General features: G+C 39.8%; 1 protein-coding gene across 4 annotated transcripts in view; it reads right to left on the reverse strand.

Annotated features, from left to right (window-relative positions):
* Zcchc2 (zinc finger CCHC-type containing 2) overlaps positions 1-24,105 on the reverse strand; it is a 59,250-nt gene extending 35,145 nt beyond the window's left edge. For 3 of the 4 annotated variants that reach the window (XM_013357585.3, XM_078029920.1, XM_005323087.5), the window contains exons 1-5: positions 23,164-24,105; positions 9,827-9,938; positions 7,154-7,230; positions 4,982-5,053; positions 194-306 (exon numbers count right to left, since the gene is read on the reverse strand). In XM_013357585.3, the coding sequence (XP_013213039.2) occupies positions 194-306; positions 4,982-5,053; positions 7,154-7,230; positions 9,827-9,938; positions 23,164-24,105 (1,316 nt within the window). The remainder of the gene's footprint in view (positions 1-193; positions 307-4,981; positions 5,054-7,153; positions 7,231-9,826; positions 9,939-23,163) is intronic. The other variant, XM_078029919.1, reaches the window with a different exon arrangement.
* Between the last annotated feature and the right edge of the window lie 572 nt (positions 24,106-24,677).

The following is a 24,677-nucleotide window of genomic DNA, read 5'->3' on the forward strand; positions in this document are numbered from 1 at the left end:
TATGATATTAGAGAAATGAAGGGTAGAATTGCAAAGCAAGTTTGGTATTTTTACTGTGAGCCTACACCTAAATAGCCCAAGGATTAAAAGTCCGATTTACAAAGTACTCCAGAGTAATCTCTGTAACCTCCCTTAAAAGCTGACTCTCAGCACCCCGAGCTGAGTGGAGGCATCAAGTCAGGTAATCTGATACCTTAGGATGGGCTCCAGGTCAGGGTGTCGCCTCTCCTCTCTTTTCAAGGAACCCTGATTCAGGGCTCTTAAAATGGTCTTGTCAAAACTCTCTGAAGACAATTCCTTTGGAAGCTAGGAAAGAAAAGCAATGTTCAAGGTAAGTTTCTCATTTACTGGCAATATGTTACAAATCAGAAGTATAAAACAGAGATAAAAATTCCTGCTCATTAATCATCCAAAAGCAGTTCTTTTTCCAAACCTTCATGACTCAGGACCCAACACTGAAGCAGCATGGGTCTTTCCCTTAAGACACTCAATAATGGGCTGGGGTTGTAGCCCAGTGGTAGACGCTTGCCTAGCATGTGTGAGGCACTGGATTCAATCCACAGCACCACGTAAAAATAAATAAAATAAAGGTCCATCAACGACTAAAAAAAAAGAAAGAAAAAGACACTGAATGACTCTTTCTGGTCACATCTTGGGGCTTGCTGAGATGCAAAGGAACCTGGAAATGTTCAACGTGCCTCTGGTATACACCACATGTACCTCAGCACATGTCCCACTGCAGTTAACACCCACACCAAGGTCTGAGTTAAACTCAGCATTTTGCATAGCATAACTGATATTATTTTTGTTCTGGAAGACTATTCTCAAAAGTTGTTATCACTGCCTTTATAGTTACCACTTTTGGGTTGCTTGTTTTACATATTAATTTCAGCAACATCAGAATACCAACACTGTGCCCCAAATAAATAACCAAATTATGACAGCTGAATGAAAGTCAACATTATTTTCATCAAAAGCACTAGAGAGGTTTTACTCAATATCATGGAGATGCCCTTTCAGCAGTCTGCTAGAACCACCCCCCCATCACTTGGCCAAGAAAATTTTTAAATTAAAATCCAATATAATGTGTTAAAATCCATCTACTGTCATGGATAACTAATTAGAACAAATTTTAAAAATAAAAAAAATTAAAAAGCAAATTCAAATTCTGTCATTTTATTTAACTGGTTTACACTTTAAAATCCCCCAGTAAACCAGTTCTTTGTAAAACTAACTTTCCAATTCTTTGAAGAATTCAATGTTTTACATTTTAGTGGCACTTTCATTAAAATTAAGAGTAGAACCATTAACACATTATTCTGGTTAACAACCGAGAAAAGGGATCTTTAATAAAGGCATCATGAAGCACTACTAATTTTTAGGCACAGCAGACCTGGAATCAAGATGGTCCCTCAGAATGAAGCTCCTCGGGTTAATTAACCTGGAAAAATGGTATTCACACCCCCCACTGAAACCATATTCTCTGAACACTAATGGAAGAAACAAATTCTGGATGGACACATTTTTCAAACAATTTACTATTCATTTCAATATTTATACTTGATATTAGCATTTTTAAAAAGATTTCTGACACTAGGCATTCATCATATCACTAACTTTAAATATAATTTCTACTCATGGACACAGCCAAAGAAAACCAGCTTTACCAGAGAGTCCACTTCAATTACTGGATCACTGATAGCTGCTCTAAATATCGAAGGCAACAGTACATAAATTTCCCCCAAGACAACGACACTGTGTTCACTGGGCCGAGTGGTGGATATGTAGTCATCAATCTTTGCAAACTAATGCTTTTTCAAGTGGTTTTTATCTTCAATTTCCAGTCCTAAAGGAAGCATACTGGCTAAAAATACAGCTGTAAATCATGTCTTTTATATTTTAGTACCTTATTTTGAATTTTCTTCCTTCTCAACCTCAGCTCTAGTCTACCCAGCCTCCCAACTCTGGAGGCGGAGTTAGCTTCAGCACAAGCTCTGACTAATAAAAGGTTTTTGTACCTCGATATACAAGTTTATGTTTAAAAACACTGTGGCCTAATATACAACCATTTATAAAACCTCATTACAGGGGCTGGGGTTGTAGCTCAGTGGTAGAGTGCTTGCCTAGCATGTGTGAGGCACTGACTTGATCCTTGGACCACATAAGCAAACAAAAAAATAAAGGTATTGTGTCCATCTACAATAAAAAAAAAATTTAAAAATTTTCGTTACAATTCAAATTCTCTAACACCTTTCAGTCAGTCAGTGACATTTACATTCCTACTCAGTGCTCAGCTACTGTTTCAGCAACCTTGGATACAGAGGTAAAGGAAGATAAAAAAAATCCCTGCCCTCACAGAGCTGACATTCTGGTAATAAAAACAAAACCAGAGAAGGCGCCAGGATGTAGAGGATAGACGAGGCTATTTCCACGGGAAAAGGAATCAACAGCCCTGACCTCAACAGCATCCACACAAGCTAAAAAGGGTGTTGGTTTGTGCAGGTCATCAAAAGGGCAGGTTCTGCTCTGGAAGTTTTGCAAGATGTTAAAAGAAAGGTAAAAAGGAAAAAGGGAAAGGTATACCTAGAATACTTCTCTTACAACAGGCAATTTATTTCTACAAATAACAATGCTGCAGATTATTTCATGTAACTGAGAGGCGTATATGCTATTTTGGAAGATTAGTATCTCAAGTGTTAGCTAAGCAGGAGGATCACTGTTCATGATTCTGAAGAATGAATTACATACTTGGGGCTGTTTTATTTATTTATTTTTTTGTAAAGCATATGGCTTTCACAAAAAGTGTGTGATTGATTGAAAAAATTTAACCTGTCAAGACACAAAATAGACGAAGCTTAGGGAAGGAAACCCAATAAGAGAAAGCGGCCAGGCCACAGGCTGGGGAGGGCTATGTGCTCCCTCACTGACTTCTCCCAGAGAGATGGACAAGTAAGTAGTAACTCCACACACAAACTAGTATCAGGTAATAAGGCCTTGACAGATGACAGTGCTGGGCCCCTATTCCAAGACTTCTCGGCCTTAGCTCTGTATGGCCTGCAACTCACACTGCAGCATTAGAATTGTGTCATGGAAAGGACAACAGGATAAGGGAAATGAGAGAATGTTGTTTCCCAGCCCAAATATACAGCTGCTCATAATTACCTGCCCTTAAAGTCTGATAAATTTATCTAATCAAGAGTCAGGAGAGTTAGAAATAAGTAAAAGAAAAAAATTTTTTCACCTACTATTTTTTTTTCATTAGTTCTAATCAGTTATACATAATAGTAAAAAGCTCTTCAACTCATTATACACAAATGGAGCAGAATTTTCCACTTCTCTGGTTATACATGAAGTAGAGTTACACCATTTGTGCAATCATACATGTACTTAGGGTAATGATGTGTAAGTAGAAGAAATTTTAAAAGTATATGTGGAGGTGGAATGGGGGAAGCTCTACCTATCTCTTCAATAATCTGAATGCCATCCAGGAGCTCATTTTTGTGTTGCCTTATTGACAAGGATTGGTTGAATCATGGCCACTCTTTTCCCTTGCTTTCTATTGGCTATGATGAACACTAAGTTCAGCAGTTGAATACCAGCGTTCACAGGCCCATTCCTTCAACAACTCTCTTCTCCCTCATTAAGCTTTTTGGAACTTCAGTCATAAGAGGGACAAGACCTCTGGTGAGTGGAAATAAATAAAACTTGCCCCCATCTTTTATGTGCAGGAAAGTCACTAACTTGAATGGGTGAAGGAATACTTAGCCTTAATTGAAAGAGTCTGGTTTAAAATAAACCACAGGACAATGGAACTACTCAAATCATCCCTGCAAGCTACTTCATTCAAAGGGACTAACAAGAAATCCAGGTGAACTAATAGCATACTAACTATGGGATCCTCAGAGAAATAGCCTCTTATCTGCTGTTCAAAGTCCTGCACACTGATGAAAACCAGTCTCTTACAGATTTAAGAATGAATGGACAAATGATATGAAGAGAACATGCTTTCAAGCAAACAACTTGAAAAACAGCCTTGGCCTGAAAATTTCAGATGGCCTAGGTTACATAACTACAGTTTATCTAAAACTTAGTAACTGAATTGGCAATGTTTCTTATTTCTGAACTTTCTGCTTTATCTTCCTATTAATAAGCTTAAAAATGTTTTCTTACTGATCATTTAAACTTATTCTCTCCTTTTAATATTTATCTTTACCCATACTTTTTTAAAAAAAAAATAAAATCAAGTTAATATAAAAGAAACAGGTGTTTGAACAAAACAACTCCAGATACCTTTCACCTATACAAATCTACATAACACGTTACTATTATCTTCTTAATTCCCTACAGTTTGAAGATTACATGATAAGGGTAGTCAGGAGGAGCTAGAACTAAAAGAGGAAATGGACGAAGAGTTAAGGAAGCCCACAAAGAAGGTTGAACAGTTGTTAGGTACTACAAGAAAACAAACTCCATCTTGTTTTGCATACCTACCTATCAAGGACAGTATCCTTGCAAGCAGGACCCAACAATGTCCATCTCTGTAAGGAACTAGGAATAAGATTTCCTTTGGGTGGGAAGGGGTTATTGGGCATTAAACCCAGAAGTGCTTTACCACTGAGCTATATCCCCAACCCTTTTTATAATTTTTGAGACAGGGTTTTGCTAAATTGCCAGGGCTGACCTCAAACTTGCCATCTTCCTATCTCAGCCTCCTGAGTCCCTGGGATTACAAGTGTGTGCTTGGTGCCTGGCTGCATTTTTTTAAGCATGGAAATATCTTTATCATTTCCTTATGTTAGTTATGTAAGATAAGAAAACTTACATTCAGATAACATGGTATTTTCTATAGCTATGTTCAGAGTTCGGAGCCAACCTTTATCTAGGTATTTTAATTTTTTTGGTGCTTCTTTTGACATTGAAATTTTTTGATTCTGGTATATTATGTAAAAATCATTTTAGCAACAAAATCTGTAATTTTTACCTTCAGTAGGAATTCCTGTAGTTCCTGGTGGGTTTTTGTTACTGTTGTGACTGAAAGATCAGACCAATTTACCTGATTTAAAAAAAACACATATTGTATGGTTATTGCTTAGGCAGGAACTGGCTAGAAAAAAGCTGCATGTAAAACAAAGGGCCTTACTTAAATTTTATTAACAATTAGAAATATAAAGTTCATCTACTGTTGTCATATTTCTTCCAAGTTTTTAAATTAATTGTACATTGAAATTTTGTTCAAAAGTTTTCCAATAACTTTTTCAATTTGCATGATGTGTGTGTGTGTGTGTGTGTGTGTGTGTGTGTGTGTGTGTGTGTTAAAGCAGCCTTAAAATGTGACTGCTTTAGTAATTTTTTCACAAAGGAAATGTCTTCATTTTTTGGTAACATTATAGGACTCTAAAATAACATTCTTATAGTATATGTCTATGCTTTTAAAGACAAAAGTTCTATCAACTGAAACTTACTACATATACATCATTAAGAAAAATAACTAGAGTATACTACCCCTTTTTGTTAGTATGATTTCATATTTTTAGGAGAAATATGGTTTATGAGGTGACTTCATCATTATCTCATATCTTTAAAATCCCAGTAAGATGTAGCTATGAACACCTCCATTTTCAGATGGAGAAATTAAAGCTGAAAAAGGTAAATTTATTGAGGTACAATCTAAGAAAGCACAAGAGCTAGAACTGGAACCTATGCACTGCTTGACCTTTGGATTATTTTACATTAGGAGACTCCATTGTGGCCCATTAATAATTTCTACCCTGAGCTATGCTTATATCTAAGCCTTACCAATTAATCATGTCATAATTAATCTGGTACTTACAAGTGAAATTTTATCCAGCAACTTTCAAAACAATCTATATTAATATTCAAGTGTTTGTTTATTAAGAAGCTTCTTAGCACTGTCTGACTCTTGTGTCAGGGGACATAGAAATGGACAAGAAAGTGGATGTTTCTATAAGCTGGAATTTATAGTCTTATGCCAGAGGCAGATAAAATCAAATGAATGCATAAGAATTTCCCTCAGTAGTCAGTGCTACTGAGAAGAGGAAGAGGGCATTAACAAGGGTAGCTATGATGTCAAGGAGGCCCTCTGAGAAGGAGCGTTGAGCTGTATGTAACTCAGGCCTTGGTTCAGAGCAAGGTTACAGTGAAGCTCTGGCAACCAAAGGAGAGCCAGGATGCCGAACATCCAGGGCAAAGAGTGGAACACTGCCACAGTGAGACATCTGAAGACTGGAAACCTGAAAATCAAGGCTATTTCTCCTTCAGAGTAGAAGCCAGAGTCCTGAAATTCATTCAACAACTGTACTGAGCAAGACAGATGATAAAGACACCTTCTCTTCACAAGATGATAATTTACTGGAAGAGGTATGACTGCAGAAAACCTTGGATAAAAGAGGAAACTTTCTGCCAGAGGGTCAGAAGGGACTCTGAGAGAGGTACAGCTGAAATTTGGCAAACAATGCCACGCCAGGGAGGAGGACTGAAGCAAAGCAGCACAGAAACATGACCACATTCCACCTGGCTTCAGCACCTGTGTGGTCCAAGCTTAGAGAAAAGGAAGGACAGTGAAGCCCCAGCAGAAGATGGGAAGATGTGGACAAGGAATCTATGTCAGTCAACAGGCAAAAAGGAGACCTAGAAGTTGTATCCTGGCAGTAGCAGAGCTGGGTTCCATGGTTATTCAGAGAGCTGACTCAAGGACAGAGGACTGAGAGCAGCCACAACACACAAGGACTACTGACATCAGAGAAAGGAGAGGAAGAAACATCGCCAGCAGAATGGAAAAACAATGCCAGGAGAGACAAAGCCTGTGGTCTTGATTTCAAAAATATTGGTGAAAATGTTTGCTTTTTTTAACAGTATCTCTTACATATTAACTGTCTCCTTAAATCTAAGGCTTTAATTTCTATTTAATAAAATTGCCACTGTAATTTTAATGTGATACATCTTAACAAAAAAATTGGCAAACAATGCAGTGTATACTGAAAACAGCACATTCCTTACTTAAAAAGCAGATGTATACATATACGTGTGTGTAAAAAAAAGATATTTCCCTTAAATTAGCAAAACTGCCATAAGTTCTTCCAAAACTCACTTAGCAAGGTATATGAAATATCTTTTGTGGGTGAGAATAGCTTACTTTGAAAGTGTACTCCCAAAATTTGTCAGCCCTTTTTCTCTGGACTCCTTTCAACATTATCTTCTCGATGTGTACAGCTGAAAGAAAAAACACACACACTGACTTGTGCTATAGGGATGAGACATGCACTTCAGTTACCCAAAGTAACCCTATAATTTAACAACTCTTTAGTAATCAAACTATTTACTTTATCTTTACTCCTGGCCGTAAGTCATGAAGTAAAACAGAGCCACAGCAATATGACGCTCATCTATGAAGTAATTTTTTTCTACATGCCTTCAACATGCTAAGTACCTAGCCAGTGTCAAGCACTCTGCTAACATCAAAGATTCAAAAAATAATAGTAGTAATAATAAAAGATGCTTGTACTGAAAATATCTTTCTAAATGATAATTTTTAAAACTGTTATTAAGATTACCACAAACAGAGCCTTTTAGGATCAACTAAATTTGGTTTCAATTATTTATACACACTAAGTAAAAACTTTAGAAAACATTTTAATTTTTAGTAAAAAAAATGCTTAACAGATAACAAACTGATAAAAATTTCTAATTAGTCATTTTTCTCAAATGTGACCCTTAATATTATACACTATAAATTATTATACAAATTGAACTTAATGTGAACTATGAAGGTTTGTTACAGCAAAACTTTCCACAATTTATAATAAACTAGGAGACATCAGTGACATTAAACTTAAAAATAATTACTCTGAATTCAACTAATAATCAGTTTACTCATGAAGAAAGCAAATGTACAAACTTCCAACTATTCATTTTAAACCTGCTTTGGTAAAATCATCACCTTAGGAAATAAATCAAATTAAAAAAAGTCTACTGGCAAAGGGCCAATCTACTGAGTATAAAGTAAGAAAATCAGATTATTGTTCAGTGTATAAACAGAAGAAGCCCTTAATCAGTAGGGAGGTAACACCAGAGGCTGACAATAACGAATATAAACAGGTTACAAGGAAGATGTCAAAAGAAAACAACAGAATATTGTGGGTCACTGTTGGATTTAGGGGAGCAGGCATTAGGGAAGGGAAGAGGAGGATTTATTTGCTCTAGAAAAAGTTAAAATAGATGAAACAGATAGAACATACACAGTGACAATAGAAGAGAGGAGGAGATAAGACTGCCACAGACTATGGAAGGTGGGCATTGAGAAAGGTGGCACAAAGCATAAAATACAGAAATATGCACGGAAAGGCGCTCGTGGTAAACACAGGGAGCATGATCAGGGCTTGGTGCCAGCTTCCAAATACAGTGTTTGGGAGCCTGCTTCTGGGCCAGGTATTTTAAGGATGGAGATCAAAGAAATCTTAAAATCCAGATGAGAAGCCTGTAACTCCTAAGACCTGTACAGTATTATAAAGACGAAGGTGGGGATGGGAGAGTCTGCCGTCTCCCAAAACTATTAAATTACTTAAAGAATGATGCTATTAAATAAAACCCTTGGGAACTAATTCATGTTCAGAAATAAAACAGCTCTACCTCTGCAAATCTTTGGATTTAAGGGTCAAAGAAACTTCTTTGGGGGGAGAGGCAGATTTCAATTTAGTTTAGCAGAAAAAGACATGATGGTACTATAAGACATGGGAACATGATATAGTTTCAGCTTGAATTTCAAGTTATACTTGCTGTTATCTACCAGAATCAAGATAAGACAGGAGAGTATGTGGCAAGGGATGACTGAGAATGCCTTAACCCTCATAAATTAACATTAAACAGCATGTATTATATTCACTTTTTAAAAAGTTGGGAATATAAGAAAAATCATCTATACCACCTTATAGTTAATTGCTGTCATTTAGATATAGTCTTTGTTTTTCTAAAATACTTTATTAAAACAAAAGGACCTTCACTGGTCATTCATATATGTTCAATGAGCAACTGAAGAAGTCTTATGATTAAAGTAGTTTAGTTGGAGAGACAGGAGTACTGTGATAGTACAAACAGAAGTGATAATTACGGAAACTTTTTAAATCATTAAACATCCAATCCTTTCTCCTCTATAAGGAAAAAATGAATTACACAGAAAGGATTATTACTGGGACTAAAAGAAGACATACTGACATAAACTCAAAGTTGTTATAACCAAGTATAGTGCTTATTGTATTCTTATTTCTTCTAGAGCCTAGCTGGCAGCCTACACTTGAACTTTTCTCCCAATACAGGCTAACAGACTCTAAAAATGCAAAGAGAATATCCAAGCTCATTTCTTTTTATATGGCAATGTCTTTTCATCTCCTATCCCATTCTACTTAAAAATGTCATATTGCAGTGAAAATGGATTTGTAAACAATTTATTCACTCTTACACGGAACTCTGTAAAACTTGTTTTCTCAGTAGACACTAAGTACATTCTATAGATTTTTGTAAAGTGCTATACTAAATATTTTGGGACTAGAATAGTCTTTGCCCTCTGGAAGCACATGACTAGGTTTGCGATACAGCCAAAAAGACAACTATGAGACAGAATAAGAGCATGCTCCAACAAGCCATGGCTGAAGAACAGGGAGGAGCCCAGAATGTAGAGGGCAGAACTGGGAGGACTGGCTTTTAAATGAAACCTAGGACAAGCAGGATTTCACTACTCTAAAAAGGAAGTGAAGAATTAATCATCAGTGTAAACAGTACTCCATATTTTAAGTTTTCAACAGAGGAAGCATACCTTCTCGCTGAGCTCTATGAGGTGCCACGGTAAGTCCATCCTGAGGTATTGGGGCTTGTTCTATCAAACTAGTCTCATTACTTTGCAAGTAATCACCATGAGCAGTGTCATTCTAGAGAAGAAAAGGAGGGACATATTAATCTACACCACAAAATAATTCATCCCATAAAAACAAAGCGGAGTAAATTCTTAAAGTTTTAATAATCACTTTATAGCAAATTTTAGAGATCAAGTAAGTGATCACACACTAAGGGCAAAAGGGCACAAAGTGTCAAAGCCACCAGTAAAAGAATTACCAATGTTTATCTTCATTTAACTGAAATACCCTATTAATTACTTACTTTCCCAGCTGTTAAGTAACATAAAATCTGCATACTGCTATTCAGAGTTGCTAGTGATGTCAATTCTATAACACACTGAACCAGAATCAAAGGAAGATACATAGGAAAAGGTACCCTTCATGTTAATCATCCAAAGGTAAGGGCATTTTTACTTTAACAGTAATTTTCACTCATTGCTTGGTTTTAGTAACAAACTAATGATGCTCTGTTAGGAAAAAGTTTTACAAAAGTTATTATTAATACATGTGAAATTTTTTTTTAAAACAAGAATGTGAAGAATGTATACGGATAGTGAATTTACTAGTAAGATCAAGTCATCTGTTACAGTTTGGATACGAAGGGCCTCCCAAAAGCTCATGTGTTGGCAACATGATGCTCAATGTAGCAATGTTTAGAGATGAAATGATTAGATTATGAGAGATGTAACCTCACCAATGAATTAATCCATTTGATGGGTTAATAATTTGAATGGACTACTGGGTGGTAACTGTAGGGGGGGAAGGCATGGCTGGAGGAAACAGGTCACTGTTGGCATGGCCTTGGTCTATATCTGTCCCTGGCCCCTCCTCTCTGCTTCCCAAATGCCAGGAGCCGAGCAGCTTTCCTCCACCATACTTTTCCACCATGATGTTCATCCTCATCTCATGCTCAGAGTACTGGAATCAACCAACTTGGACTAAGACCTTTGAAACTGTGAGCACAAAATAAACTTTTCTTCCTCTAAGCTGTTCTGGTCAGGTATTTGATCACAGCAACAAAAAGCTGACTAACACATCTTCTAACAGCAAACCTAATTGAGTTGGCTCCACCAATCAATAATGAACTAGTTTATGCCTAGGAGATCTGCTGCTTGTAGTAATAAAGAGCATGCTAATCTTACAGCTTCCCATAATTAAAGCACTATTATGTACATATTGTTACTATGACATATTAAACCAAAAAATAAAATAGACCTTATCCCTTCAGAATCGAAAACACCACTCATCAAAATTGACTCACAGTTTCAAGAACCAATCACATTTCTATATATCTGCATTGATTTTTTTAGTTGTGTAAAGAAATGAAATGATCCAAAAACTTAAAAATTCCCAAGAATCTCCATTTAAGGTACTTTGCTGTCCTATATAATCACACTCTCTGGTCTGATGAGGAGTATGAGCTGCCAGTTGACAGCTCTATTTGTGGGAATAAAGCACCACATTATACTCTTGGGAACTAAGCTTCAGCCTAACAGTGTCTTCTGGAACCCACAATAAAGAACCATCTAATGAGAAGAACACAGACCTCTTATTTCAACATCCAACCTTGGAAATGTTTAGCTTAATGGCATTTATCAATTTTCAATATTTTTTAAAATGTTCGTATGAATTCCTTTAATAACAACCAAATTATTATACCGTAACCCAGGACATATTATCTTTCGTTACAAAGTTGTAGGATCACATTTGCCTAAGAGGGACTTTGTTTTTGAAAAACTCAACACTGCTTGAAGTATATCAAAAATCGACAGAAATGTGGAGCTAGGGGTAGATCAGTGGCATAATGTCTGCTTAGTGTGCACAAAGTCCTGGGGGGGGAGGGGAGGAAACAGAAATAAAGTGTCATAATCCTCTCTCAAATTGTTGTGTTAAGTGAGAGAAGCTTCTTGCCTAGGGTCAACCATTTCTTACATTGCTCACAGGTGGGTACAGTCTTGCCGGCCGTGGTGTAATTCCAGTAGCTCTGGAGGCTGAGGTGGGAGGCTGAGGCAAAAGGATAGCTAGTTCAAAGCCAGCCTCAGCAAAAGCAAGATGCTAAGCAACTCAGTGAGACCCTGTCTCTAAATAAAATATACAATAGGCTGTGGCTCAGTGGTTGAGTGCCACTGAGTTCAATCCCCAGTACTCCCTCCAAAAAATATTCTTTCAAATACAAATAAATGCAAAAATATGCAAAACAACACTCTTCATAAGGGACAGGCAAATCAAAACCACAATGAGATATCACTTTATACCCATTAGGATGGTTATTATCTAAACACAGAAAACAAGTGCTAGTGTGGATGTGGATACCCTGATGCACAAACCCCGATGCACTGATGGTGGGAATATGAAATGGTACAGTCACTATGAAAGAAAATATGGCAGTTCCTAAAAACAATTAAACAAAGAATCACCATATGATCCAGCAATTCTATTTCTAGATATATGCTCAAAAGAACTGCTTTCCCTCAAATATAATTTGCACACAACTATTCACAGCTGCATTATTCACAACAGCCACAAGGTGGAAACAATTCAAATGTCCACTGATGAATGAACAGATAAAATGTGGTATATACATGACTGTATATTACTCAGCATTAAAAGGAATGGAATTCTGATACTATGATATGGGTGAATCTTGAGGACAGTACTCAAGTGAAATAAGTAAGACACAAAAGAAAAAATATTATTCCACTTAAGTTATGTTATTAAACTCATAAAGAAATTATAATAATGGGCCAGGTATGACAGTACATGACTGTAATCCCAGCAACTTAGGAGGCTGAAGCAGGAGGCTCACAAATTCAAGGCCCGTCTCAGCAACTTAGCAAGGCCCTAAGCAACTTGGTGACTCTGTCTCAAAAAATAAAAAGGGCTAGAGAGGTGGCTAATGGTAAAGCACCCCATACCAAAAAGAAAAGACAAGACAATAATAATGGTTACCATGGGCTAGGGGGAGAGGATATAAGGAACTGTTTAACATGTACAGAGTCACAATTTAGGATGAGAGAAAAGTTCTGGAGATGGAGCAACAGAAGCAATCATGAGAAAGTAGTTTGCTTCATAATCAAAAACCACAATTTTAAAAACTGAAGTTAACTTTAAGAACATGATTTAAGGGCTGGGGTTGTGGCTCAGTGGTAGAGTGTTTGCCTAGCATGTGTGAGGTACTAAATCATCAGCACCACATAAAAATAAAATAAACATATGTGTCCACCTATAACTAAAAAATAAATATAAAAAATTATATAAAAATAAAAAGGAACACAATTTACAGGGCTGGGGATATGATATACCTTAGTGGTAGAACACCTGACCAGCACATGTGAGGCCCTGGGTTTGATCCCCCAAACCACCAAAAATAAATAAATATCAAACAAAAGCCTCCTGTTCAATAAACTAGGGATAAAATAGAGTCTGAGCTTCTATCCAAGGACCTAAATGCATCAACCCATGAAATACCTACTAATTGTTTCTTTTTGTCTCCAAGCCTCAGCATGTACCAAACCACTCCGACTAAATTTAAAAGCTATTTATAAAACTCACACAGGAGTGAGAGATCAAAATTTTGGTATTTACTAGCCCCAACAGAGAGTGGCTATCAGTATTCCAGTGCTGGGAAATGCTATATTAGGATTTGGCATTACCTGCACCTGTGAGAACAGGCACTTACCCTAAGATAACCAAACCACTTCCCCAATCCAACAAAACTACTCATATCACTGGGCAGCCCCTCTGAATATGGGATGGGCTCTTTCTCAAGAAAGTGCTCCCAAACTTTATAGTAGTTGGTCTATTTGTGATTATACTGTCCCCTCGAGAACCACTAAAACAAAAATCAGTTATACTGTGGGAAACTATCCCAATTTAGACAGTCTTAACAAGAAACATAAAAATTTCACAACACATATTTTTATACAGTGCTCATTCCAGTGACCAAAGCATTTAACTTTCTAACCAAAAGCAAGGTACTATCCCAACTCCACAAGTGACTCACATCACCTCTCAAGCAAATCACAAATTGAAAATCAAACATTGGAGGCCACACACTCAACTACCCAAAGAATAAGGAAATTGTAACTTAGGACTTTTCCATTCTGTCCAAACACTACTATCAGGTTTGTACCAATTGATGCATCCCACACACAAAAGTTTATTGAGGGAGTACAAATGGTCAAATTTTGAAATAATATTTAATAAACACCACTATTCAACACTGAAGGTTTGTTTCAAATCTGTACCATAACACACTCTTTATCTAAAGAAAGAATTCCTTTTATTATTTCCAAAGCAAGAATGACTATACTATATGGCAGCAAACATTTTATAAAGTACCTGGGTAAGTACAATTCAAAATAAGTCCCCCACACCCCCTGCCCAACACACACACACACACACACACACACACACACACACACACACAAATCACTGCCTGATGCACTTAGTCTTAAAGAAGTTTATCATACTGGTATTTTTGGAACAATATTTGAAAAGTTTAAGTATATGAGATTATGACTGAGCACTTATGATATATGCAATGCTGATAAAAAATGAGATATGATGCATAATCTTCAGGAAAACTTAAAATATCTAGTAAGAAAGATCAGTTTATATGTTAAAATAATGCAAATATTATATACATGGTACAAAATAAAACAAATGTTGCTGGGAACTGGAAATCCATATGCAGTAGAAAGAAATATTTTTTTTGGGGGGGAAGAGATTAAATTCAGGGGCACTTGACCAGTAAGCCACATCTCCAGCCCTGTTTTTTGTAGTTTATTTAGAGATAGGGTCTCACTGAGTTGCTTAGTGCCCTGCTTTTGCTGAGAGGCTGGCTTTGAACTTACAATCCTCCTGCCTCAGCCTCCAGACCTGGTGAGATTACAGGTGGGTGCCACCGTTCCCAGCTTGTAGTTGAATGAAATTTAACCCCTCACTCACCCTGTACAACACTCAACTCAAATGACGCCCCAACACTCTTAACATATTGGCTCAGGAACTGACTTCCTTAATAAGACTCCTAAAGCACAGGATGTACTCAATAATCAATAAATGGGATGGCATCAAACTAAAAGGCTTCTTCACAAAGGAAACAATCAAGAACGTGAAAAAAAAGCATACAGAATGGGAGAGAATCCTTGCCACCTGCCCCTCAAGAGCGTTAATTTCCAGTATATACAAAGAACTCACAAAACTTAGCATCAAATAACCCAAATAACCCAATCAATAAATGGGCAAAGGAACTGAATAGATACTTCCCAGAAGAAGAAACACAAATGGTCAATATACGAAAAAATGTTCAACATCCCTAGCAATGAGAGAAATGAAAATTAAAATTACACTGAGATTTCATCTCACTCTAATCAAAATGGCAATTATCAAGAATACAAGTAACAATAAATCTTAGTGAGGATATTGAAGGGAGGCACATTCATGGGGCTGCACTGCAGTTTTAGCTTAGTGGTAGAGCACTTGCCTTACCATGAGTGAGGTACTGTAGTACTTCGTCAGTACTACAAAAATAATAAATAAATAAAATAAAAATATTAAAAAATATAAAAAAGGAGCACTCACACATTGCTGGTGGGACTGCAAATTGGTGCAACCACTCTGGAAAGCAGTATGGAGACTTCTCAAAAAATTAGGAACGGAACCACCATTTCCATTGACCCAACTATTCCACTCCTTGGTTTACAGTCAAAAAATTGAAAATCAGCATACTATAGTGACGTAGCCACATTTATGTTTATAGCAGCTCAATACACAATTGCTAAGCTATGAAACCAACCTAAAATGCCTTTAACAGATGAATGTATAAAGAAATGGTGGTATATATACACAATGGAGTATTACTCAGCCAAAATAACATTTGCAAATAAATGGATGGACTATGTGGTAAGTGAAATAAGCCAGCCCCCAAAAAACCAAAGGTCAACTGTTTTTGCTGATATGTGGAAGCTAACACAATAAGGGGGAGAGAGGAAAACAGATATTCAAGTTAAATGAAAGGGAATGAAGGTAAAGGAGGGAGATAGGAAAAGGAAAGCCAGTGAAATGAATCCAAAATAATTTTCCTATGTACTTATACGAATATACCATAGTGAATCCTCTATCATGTACATCCATATGAATGAGGTTCTAACTAGAATATATATTCCATGCTTGTACAATTTTATCAAAATGAATTCTACTGTCATGTATACATAACTTAAAAAGAACCAAAAAAAAAAAAAATAGGGGCTGGGGATGTGGCTCAAGCGGTAGCGCGCTCACCTGGCATGCACGGGGTGCTGGGTTCGATCCTTAGCACCACATAAAAATAAAATAAAGATGTTGTATCCACCGAAAACTAAAAAATAAATACTAAAAGATTCTTTCTCTTTAAAAAAAAATAACAAAGAATTATAGAAGTACCAAAACTCTAACAGAATACACGTGCTACTAGAATTTGAAACTGGCAAAGAATCTTACAAGACTGCCAAAAGGATAATTAGAAAGAACATCATGCAAGAGGTGATGGCACGAACCCAGCCCAAATGAAAGGCAAGACGTGAAGAAAAAGTGGATAAATGGGACGATAAGTCAAAGACCTATTAGAGGCCAGGGTCCATAATCACTGAAAGAAAACGTAGAATGATGAAATACTGATTTAGGAAGATGTATCTAGTAATAGTATCCAAAACAGGTGGAAGAGCTGAAGACAGGGAATCAGGGGACTACTGTAAGTGTCTAGGCCCAAATCCCAAAATAGAACAGTGTCAGCAAGAATAAGGAAAGGGCAGCCAGGACACGAGGGGAGAAGAGGATTAAGGTGATCAAGCAAACCTGGGTGACTGAAATATAATGAGAGCACTGAATGAGTTTGGAAGATCCCTTTTTATCAATGATGTGTTCTTTTAAGACAGATTAAGTTTAAAGTGACAGCTGACCTTCAGGGAGATTACATAGGCATGTGCACACACAAATATTTTCATTGGCTCACATGAGACCTGTTGACAACCTAGTCCTTTAATGGGCCCTTCAAGGCCCTCTAGCCCAACCACTATTATCTATTTAAACATCTATAGTTTTATTTATCCATTTCAGCCAAATTGTGCTAATCATTCTTTGAACAATGTATGTAACCTCACTCTGTTTACCCAGCATTTTCATGTACATTATTACCACATTTTCTTCACAGTAGTTATATAAATTAGATGAGTATGCTATCCCTATCTTATACTAGGCACTCAAGCTTGGAAAATGACCTTTCAAAACCCAAATCTCACCTCAAATAAACCACCTGAATGAGCATCAGATAGTTCTAATGAACCAAGACAAGTGGAAAAGAATAAAAGGTCACTTATTCCCTGGAGCATAGGAACAGAAGCAAATGGACTACCAAGGGCCCAAGGCTCTACCACCTGTAACATAAACACCTGACCAGGCACTTCCCTTCTACAATGACAATTTACAAAAATAGGAACCAAAAATAGTTCCCGAATGAAGGAGGCTTCTGTCACAAAGAATTCTGGTTAAGTACTACTCCTACATACAATCTTTCTTAATGAACAATATAGCCACTAACATTAAAACCCTGTATGCTGAGAGTAATTACAGGCCTTTTTGCTTGTTTTCAAAACAACAAACTTAACATTTCTCAAAAACAAAAAATTTAAATAAGCCTCAAAAATTAGCCAGTTTGATAACATCTATAAAGAGAAAATATAAAAATTTTCTTTATGTAATTTAACAAAACTTCAAAACAGCTTTAATTTACAGTATAGTTTCCTAGTTAAATATGAAAACTGGTTAAAGATTTAAGTAGATTATAATTGCACGGTAATTCATGATATTCTAAATTCAAAATATGTATTTTCCCCATTCCTAATACAATACAGGAAGAACATATTTTAATGATCTGTAATTCAGAGAATTACTTCCTTTCAGGTTTTAACAGATTCCTGGTGAAAAATAATAGTCCCAAATAAACGTGTCTCAAATACTGCCTTTTTAATAGTCCATCCTTCTGAACATCAATCTGTCCAATAGCAATAAAGAAATATATACGAAATACTCCACCACAGAGACTTTCATTAAGTGGAAAAGCAAAGGGAAAAAACTCACATTCCTGAAAATGGGAGGCTGTACCTTAGTGGAAAAGAAAACTGCACTAAACATTATTTTCAACTGTGAATGGTGTTCATGATACAGTGTGAATTATTATGCAACTTATTAATTCAATCACTACAACCTCAAAAGGTAGTTACCATCCCCACTTTACAGACAAGAATGAGGCCTGGGGGTTGTAGTGGCCTGGTTAATATTACAGAACTAGTAGAAGACCTTGAATTTAAACCTCTAACAAGGGCTCTATTAAACATGGCTATAGCTCAAGGCTTTTTGATTGCCTCTACAACATCCTTTCAATCCCCCCCCACGCCCGCAAAAAAAAAAAGTAGTAAAGAAAAATTTCTATGTAGATACATAGATATAAACATATCTTAGTTAACTTGAAAAGAATTTGCTTCCTTTCCACCCTCTCCCCCCCAACACCCTTAGTATGACACTTGCCCTCAGGGTTTTTATCTGAGAAAACCATCGTACAGAAAAAATGTACCTGGGGAAAGATACGCAAAATTTTAGTGATTACTTGCTATTAAAATAATCACTACTTAATTAGGATATTTTAAAAAACCTCTTCCAAAGGCTCTTATAACTAAACTGCTGCTTTTATTCCTTTATTCTTTGCTGCAGTTGCAGGTTATTCTTGCTCCACACTCTTGAGATTTCTATATCCACAACTACCTGCTACTAACTTCCATGCAAAGCTAATCTTCTACCTAAAATTGCTCCTGTTTACTGAAGACCATGTAGCAGACACTAGAGTACTTGGTCACTGAATTCTACAATTCAAATACTAGTACTGTTATCATACCCAATGGTTTAAGTGAGGAATCCTTACACAGGCCCACTGCTCCAATGACACACTTTAAAATATCAAATATTCTAGCAGTGGTCAATGAATGAAATAAAGGTATCTAATGCCAGTAAGCATTAAAACTATTCTTTTGAAATCATTTTTTTAAAAGCATCTTTTTAGTCTAATACAACAGAAATCTTAACAAACAGTCCTCATTTTACGTAGATGTTCCCTCTATTCTAGTTGGCAATCAAGCTTTCTAGAAGTAACAGCATTTGTGTTCAAATCTTTCTATTTTCTTTTTCAGGCCCCAGCATTATCTGTATTGCAAAATTTGTGAAAGTATTTGGTCTACCAAGTATGATAAAGATAATTTATACTAAGAAAAAGTAACAATTTTGAACTTTTTTTTTTTTTAGTAATTTTACTAATTTTAATAAGCCATAGCCAATGAATTTTTGAAAGTTCAAATGATACTGAGTTCAAACATGATTTATGGGCTTAAATGACATTAAAATATAGCATTGCGTGTCTTAGTGTTAAGTTTTTATCCTTCATTCAAACTTTAGTACTATTTGCTAAGTCAGGCAACTAAAATTTAAGGATCCTGAAAACACAACCACCAGAGAATGGCTAAACTCACAATCCTGACACCACTACAATGTCTATTTATTTTATATTTCTTACATATTTTTATATTTGGGGGGATAAAGCTCCAATATTAGAATATCCATGCTCATGAATACCTCAGTGTCTTAAGCATGCAAACATAGGAAGCTTGTCTTGTTTGGTGTCTCCTCAATGAAGCAGCAACAATGCTAGTAACCTTTAAAATACTTAGGCAGTTTCCTGTTCCTAACACATACTTAATAATGTAGCTTCCTAGTAATATAAGGAGACCTATTTTTGAAACCAGTCAGGTGTTTTCAACTAAACTATACTATACTATACATGTGGTCTAACTATACCAATCACACATACTTTGTAGGACATTATTAATGAGTATTTTCACTACTATTCATAAACTTACTGAAATCTATAAGTTATTGGATGTAACATTTACCAAAACATCATCCAAATCACATTGAAAATTAAAATCCTTTGGAAATGACAAAATGTAAAAACATACTCGTTCAATCTTTTTGTTTTCTAATATGACCCAGTGAGTATATTCTAGTGGTAATCTGTGGACTTGTCATCTCAACTATTAACATTGTAACCATGACACTTACGTGCTGAAAGGGGGCAATTCTAAGGCTTGTAACTAATATCGAAATGCACTTTCTATGAAATCTACCAAATTATGCTCTTGGTCCATGTGTGATTATACCACAATGAATCCCAATAATATAAATATTATAAAGCACTATTTAAAACAATAGGAGAGATTAGTAAAGCAAGTAAATAGGAAGCAAAAGGAAAGAGGAAATACAGGGAATGAGATTGGTCAAATTAGCTGTATGTCAGAATATGGCATAATGAACACCACTATTATAACTATAATATACCATAATTAAAAAAAATAAGGGAAAAAGCATGTTCTACTTGTAAACGTCAGTTTTGTTTCTTTCTTTTTTTTTTTTAAGAGAAACTGCTTCATATTACATGAAACAAATCTTTGAGGGAGCCAGAAACACTATTTTGGTCTATTATAATTTTTCTTAAATAGAAAATTAGGAGAAAACTCTTATTTTATCCATTAGTGGGGGTGAAAACACGCCGTTTGAAAGACCAAAGAGCTTCGCCTGAGCAGCAATAAGAAAAAAACAGGATTCCTAAGCAATTAGAAGTTGCTTGTGACCACAAGGTTACTTCCGGGGCAGGAAAGGGATGCCCTACGAATTGCCCGTTTCCTACGGTACCGTCACGGCCAAGCGGTCCCAGAGCATGCGGGGCAGGGGCGCAGTGGGCGCAGTGGGCGCGGCGGGCGCGGCCTGCCCTCCCGGGGACCTGGCACGATCACGTGGGGGCGCGCGGCCGCCATCTTGCGGGGTGGGGAGGGAGGAGCCTGCGGGACAGGCCCACACCGCCGTCTGCGGGCCCACGCCGGCGCGTGACCGCCAAGTCCTCCCGCGGGCTTCGGCGCCTCCACGCGCTGAACGCGCGAGCCTCGGGCTCCTCCCAGCAAACTCCGAGGTAGGCCCTCCCTCCCTGGGGACGCAAGGTGGAGCAAGGCAGAGCAACAGCTGGGGTGGACTGCAGCGAAAGAGGATTTAAATCAGCACCAGCAGCCTCGGAGTGACAGCCCAAGGCCACAAGACTTCAAGGCCCAAAGGAGCCACACCTGGAGGACTCGGAGGCCACTCTAATAAGCAGAAAATGCGGGGTCATTAAGACAGAAATGATGGTACCACCCCAAACTCCCAGAGAAAAAAGTTCATCATACTAAGCGTCTAGAAATAGCCTTCAGTGTCACCTGTAGTACAATGTACCCCCTATGATTTATTCCCCCACTCCAACTGATGGCCACAGCACCGCACTTCCTGAGAACTAATGTGCTGAAATTAATGGCAGGATGCCCAACCTGCTTTGTCCACTCCTCCCAGCACTCACTGGTTGCCAGAAAAGGCCATGCACTGCGGTCAAGATAAAAATCTCATTACTCTGGTTAGCACACATGGCTTCCCTTGGTCTACTTGCTTTATAATATTCATATTAAAAGCAAAAATTTAAAGAAAAAAAAGGTAAAAAAAATCTAGAATTTGAAAATCCAAAATCAGCGGTGTACTGTTACCCTTATTGGATGGTATGAATGGAATGATACAAGCGGTTCCGGTTGTGAGACAGTTCATCAGATCTAGAATTCCAGGTTATCTTTATAATATACACTATTACAAGAAAGAATGTTAGGATATCTAACTAAGCATTGTGCCTGACTGCATTCATGCTTTCTTTTTTTAATGGCTATGCTGCCTCTCTTCAGATATATTGGTGAGTAGGATTAAGGGTGGAATGAGCTTTACATCATAACACACTTGTATGCTAGTAGAACACAGACACTGGAGAATAGTAAAAATTCACACTCAACAAGAAAATGCTAGGTACTAGCATTACTATACCTGAATTTGGTAATTCTACACCGTAAATTAGTCACTTCACAGAATGCTGGTAGTTTAAAGGAGGCGCTCAGCCCAGATTCTGTTAAGTCCTTTTCAGCCCCCAAATGACTTGAGTCCATGGGTACTGAGTTCACACAACCGTTAATGAAACATAATCCCCAATTTTAGCACTAGGATAATGAATGACAGCAAATACATAAGTTGAATTAACTTTGAAGTGAGGTGGGAAATCCCCTTTTCCACTACAGCATCCTAGAGATCACTTAAGTTAAAATGCATGACATCCAAATCAATATTTTGAAAAGTCTGATTCACAAAAATAAGCTCTTAATGTACATGGTTTTTACTCTGAAACCTACCCCCCTTTCTCCCTTAAATTGTCACTTTCAAGGCCTTTATTAGGCCTAAATAAATTTTCATAGCTCTATAAAAATTCATTTTTTTAATGTTTGTTACAAGTGGCTCATCTAGATTCTCATCTACTTTACTCTGGCGTTTAAATAACTCTTTTGGACAATATTAATGGCTATAATAAAGGCCACCAGATATTCCAGTGTTAGAAAGTTGGTTATAAAGGGCATAACCGGACGACCCTCCGAAAGGTTTCTTTATCCAGACCACCTGCCTTACCACTTAGTTCTGTCAATTCACAGATCTCCACATCGGGTTTCTTCTGGGAGTACCAAGTTCTCTGAATTCCTATTCCAAATGACCTACACGACTCCACTGAATACATACACTGGCATTAAAAATAACAAACAAACAAAAAAAACCAGTCCCTTTATGCCAAAGATAAGGGCAACACCTTTCGGTCACCTCCCCCTGGGAGTGAGGTAGAGCTTTAAGACCAGTAAGCCAGAAAGGGGAGGTGGGCACTGCCCGGGGTTAGATTGCCGTTACCAGGCTCTTCTAGCGCTCCACCTTTCCCCTGCACCTAGTGCGCAGAGATGCTCAAGGCCAAAAACGTCCCGAGACCCTCCGTCCGAAAAGGGCCCTGGGCTGGGAGCTACACGTCTTCCGTGACAACTCCGGCACGGAGCAGACTTCTAGAGCATTCTGTTATGGCGGGTGGCTCTGTGTGCAAGGGGTGGGGGGAGGGAGGAGGGAGTGGAACTAAACGGCCCATCAAAATGAAGACCAGGACTCCCAGGCTGTGAGCCTCGGGGTGGGAATCCCGAGCCACCTGCACCAGAGTGGGGCTAGGTCAAGGGGCGTTCCAGGGCGAGGCCCGAGAGGCCGTCGCGGCACCGACTGAACCGCGAATCCTGGGAGGCTCCGCGTGCCTTACCTGGGCCCTGGAGCCGGCAAAGTTGCACGACTCCACCTCCGTTTCTTCGGGGCCCCCGCGGAGCGCGGTGCGGAGCCTTTCCAGGTGCTCCCTGAGGGTGACCCGCTGATGGAAGGAGAAAGCCGGGTGCAGCGAAGCCATGGTGAAGAGCAGCAGCAGTTCCTCCTGGGCCCTGAAGCCGAGCCCGCCTCCCGCCCCGGGCTCGGCGCCGCCGCCTTCCGGGCCGGAGCCGTCCTTCTCGGCATCCTGCTCGCCGTTGCCGTCCTCGCCACCCGTCTCGTCCTCCGCGGCACCCCGCGAACCCTCGCCGCGGGCCGCGCGCAGGCTCTTGAGCACCGAGTCCACCTGGGGCAGAAGGCGGTGAAGGCGGCCGGCAGCCTCCCGGTTTTCCGAGCCCAGCAACGCCAGGTAGACGATGAGGCGCGAGCGCACGGCGGGCTCTCGGAAGTCAGCCAGAGGCCCTGGGTCCAAGAGGCCGTTGGCCTTGGCCTCGGAATCGCGCAGGTAGTGGTAGTCCTTGCGCGCCAGGTCCTCCAGGCACGAGCCGAGGAAGCGCAGCTCCAGCGGGTTGCACAGGTCCAGCAGCCCGCACATGAACTCCAGGCGCTGCGCCGAACCCAGCACCAACCCGAACCACTCGTACACTCGTTCCTGCTCGCGCAGCGCCGCCGCGGGTCCCCCGCCGCCGCCGCCCGGCATCCCCGCCCCCGCCGCCGCCCCGCCAGCAACAGGCGGCCCGAGCCCCCGGGGCAGCGGCGGCTGCGGAGGCTGGGGGCCCCGCGGCGGGCCCGCGGGCGGCGGCGGTGGCGGCGGGGGGCGGCAGTCGCGGCGACGGCGCGGCGGCGCCTTCGCGCCCGGCCGCGCGTTCGCCTCGGGCTCCTCCACCTCGGGCGGCGGCTCAGCAGGGTGCGTCGGCTTCAGCGGCAGCTTCATCCTCAGCATCCTCGGCTAGGGCGGCGCGGACATGCGAGCGGGGGCGGGCAGGAGGGGCCGCGGGGCGGGGGCCGAGGCGGCGGCGCGGCCGTCAGGAGCGGGGCCCCTCCATGCCGCCGGGGGAGGGCCGGGGGTGGGTCTCGACCGGCGAGGGGGGCGGCGGCCGGCCGGCGGGGTCGCTGGCGTCCTCTTCCCGGGCCGGAGGCGGGGCGTGCCCGCAGCGGCTCCTCCCCCTGGGCTCCGCGCCGGCAATGGGAGCCCTGGTGCGGGTGGGAGCGAGCAAGCGTGTCCTCCTTCCGCCTCCCCTCTCTGTCGTCCGCACTGGGCTGGGGCGGCGGCGCCTCAGCGGTTCCCTCGCGAGCCGGCAAGGACCCAGCGGCTGGGAGAGGAGGAGGAGCGGCTGGGCCGGGCGGAGACGCTAGCGGGCTCCGCGCACTGCAATTCAGCCAATCAGAGATCTGAGCTGACGGTTACGTAGATCTCTCCGCCCCCAGGGACCGCCTTTCTCGGAGAAGCCACGCCCAACTGCTGCCTGGCTGGCTTCTCTTGCGACTTCCGCGAGGTCCTAATGTCTGTCGTTT

The sequence above is a fragment of the Ictidomys tridecemlineatus genome, chromosome 13 (assembly GCF_052094955.1).
Source record: "Ictidomys tridecemlineatus isolate mIctTri1 chromosome 13, mIctTri1.hap1, whole genome shotgun sequence".
NCBI lineage: Eukaryota > Metazoa > Chordata > Mammalia > Rodentia > Sciuridae > Ictidomys > Ictidomys tridecemlineatus.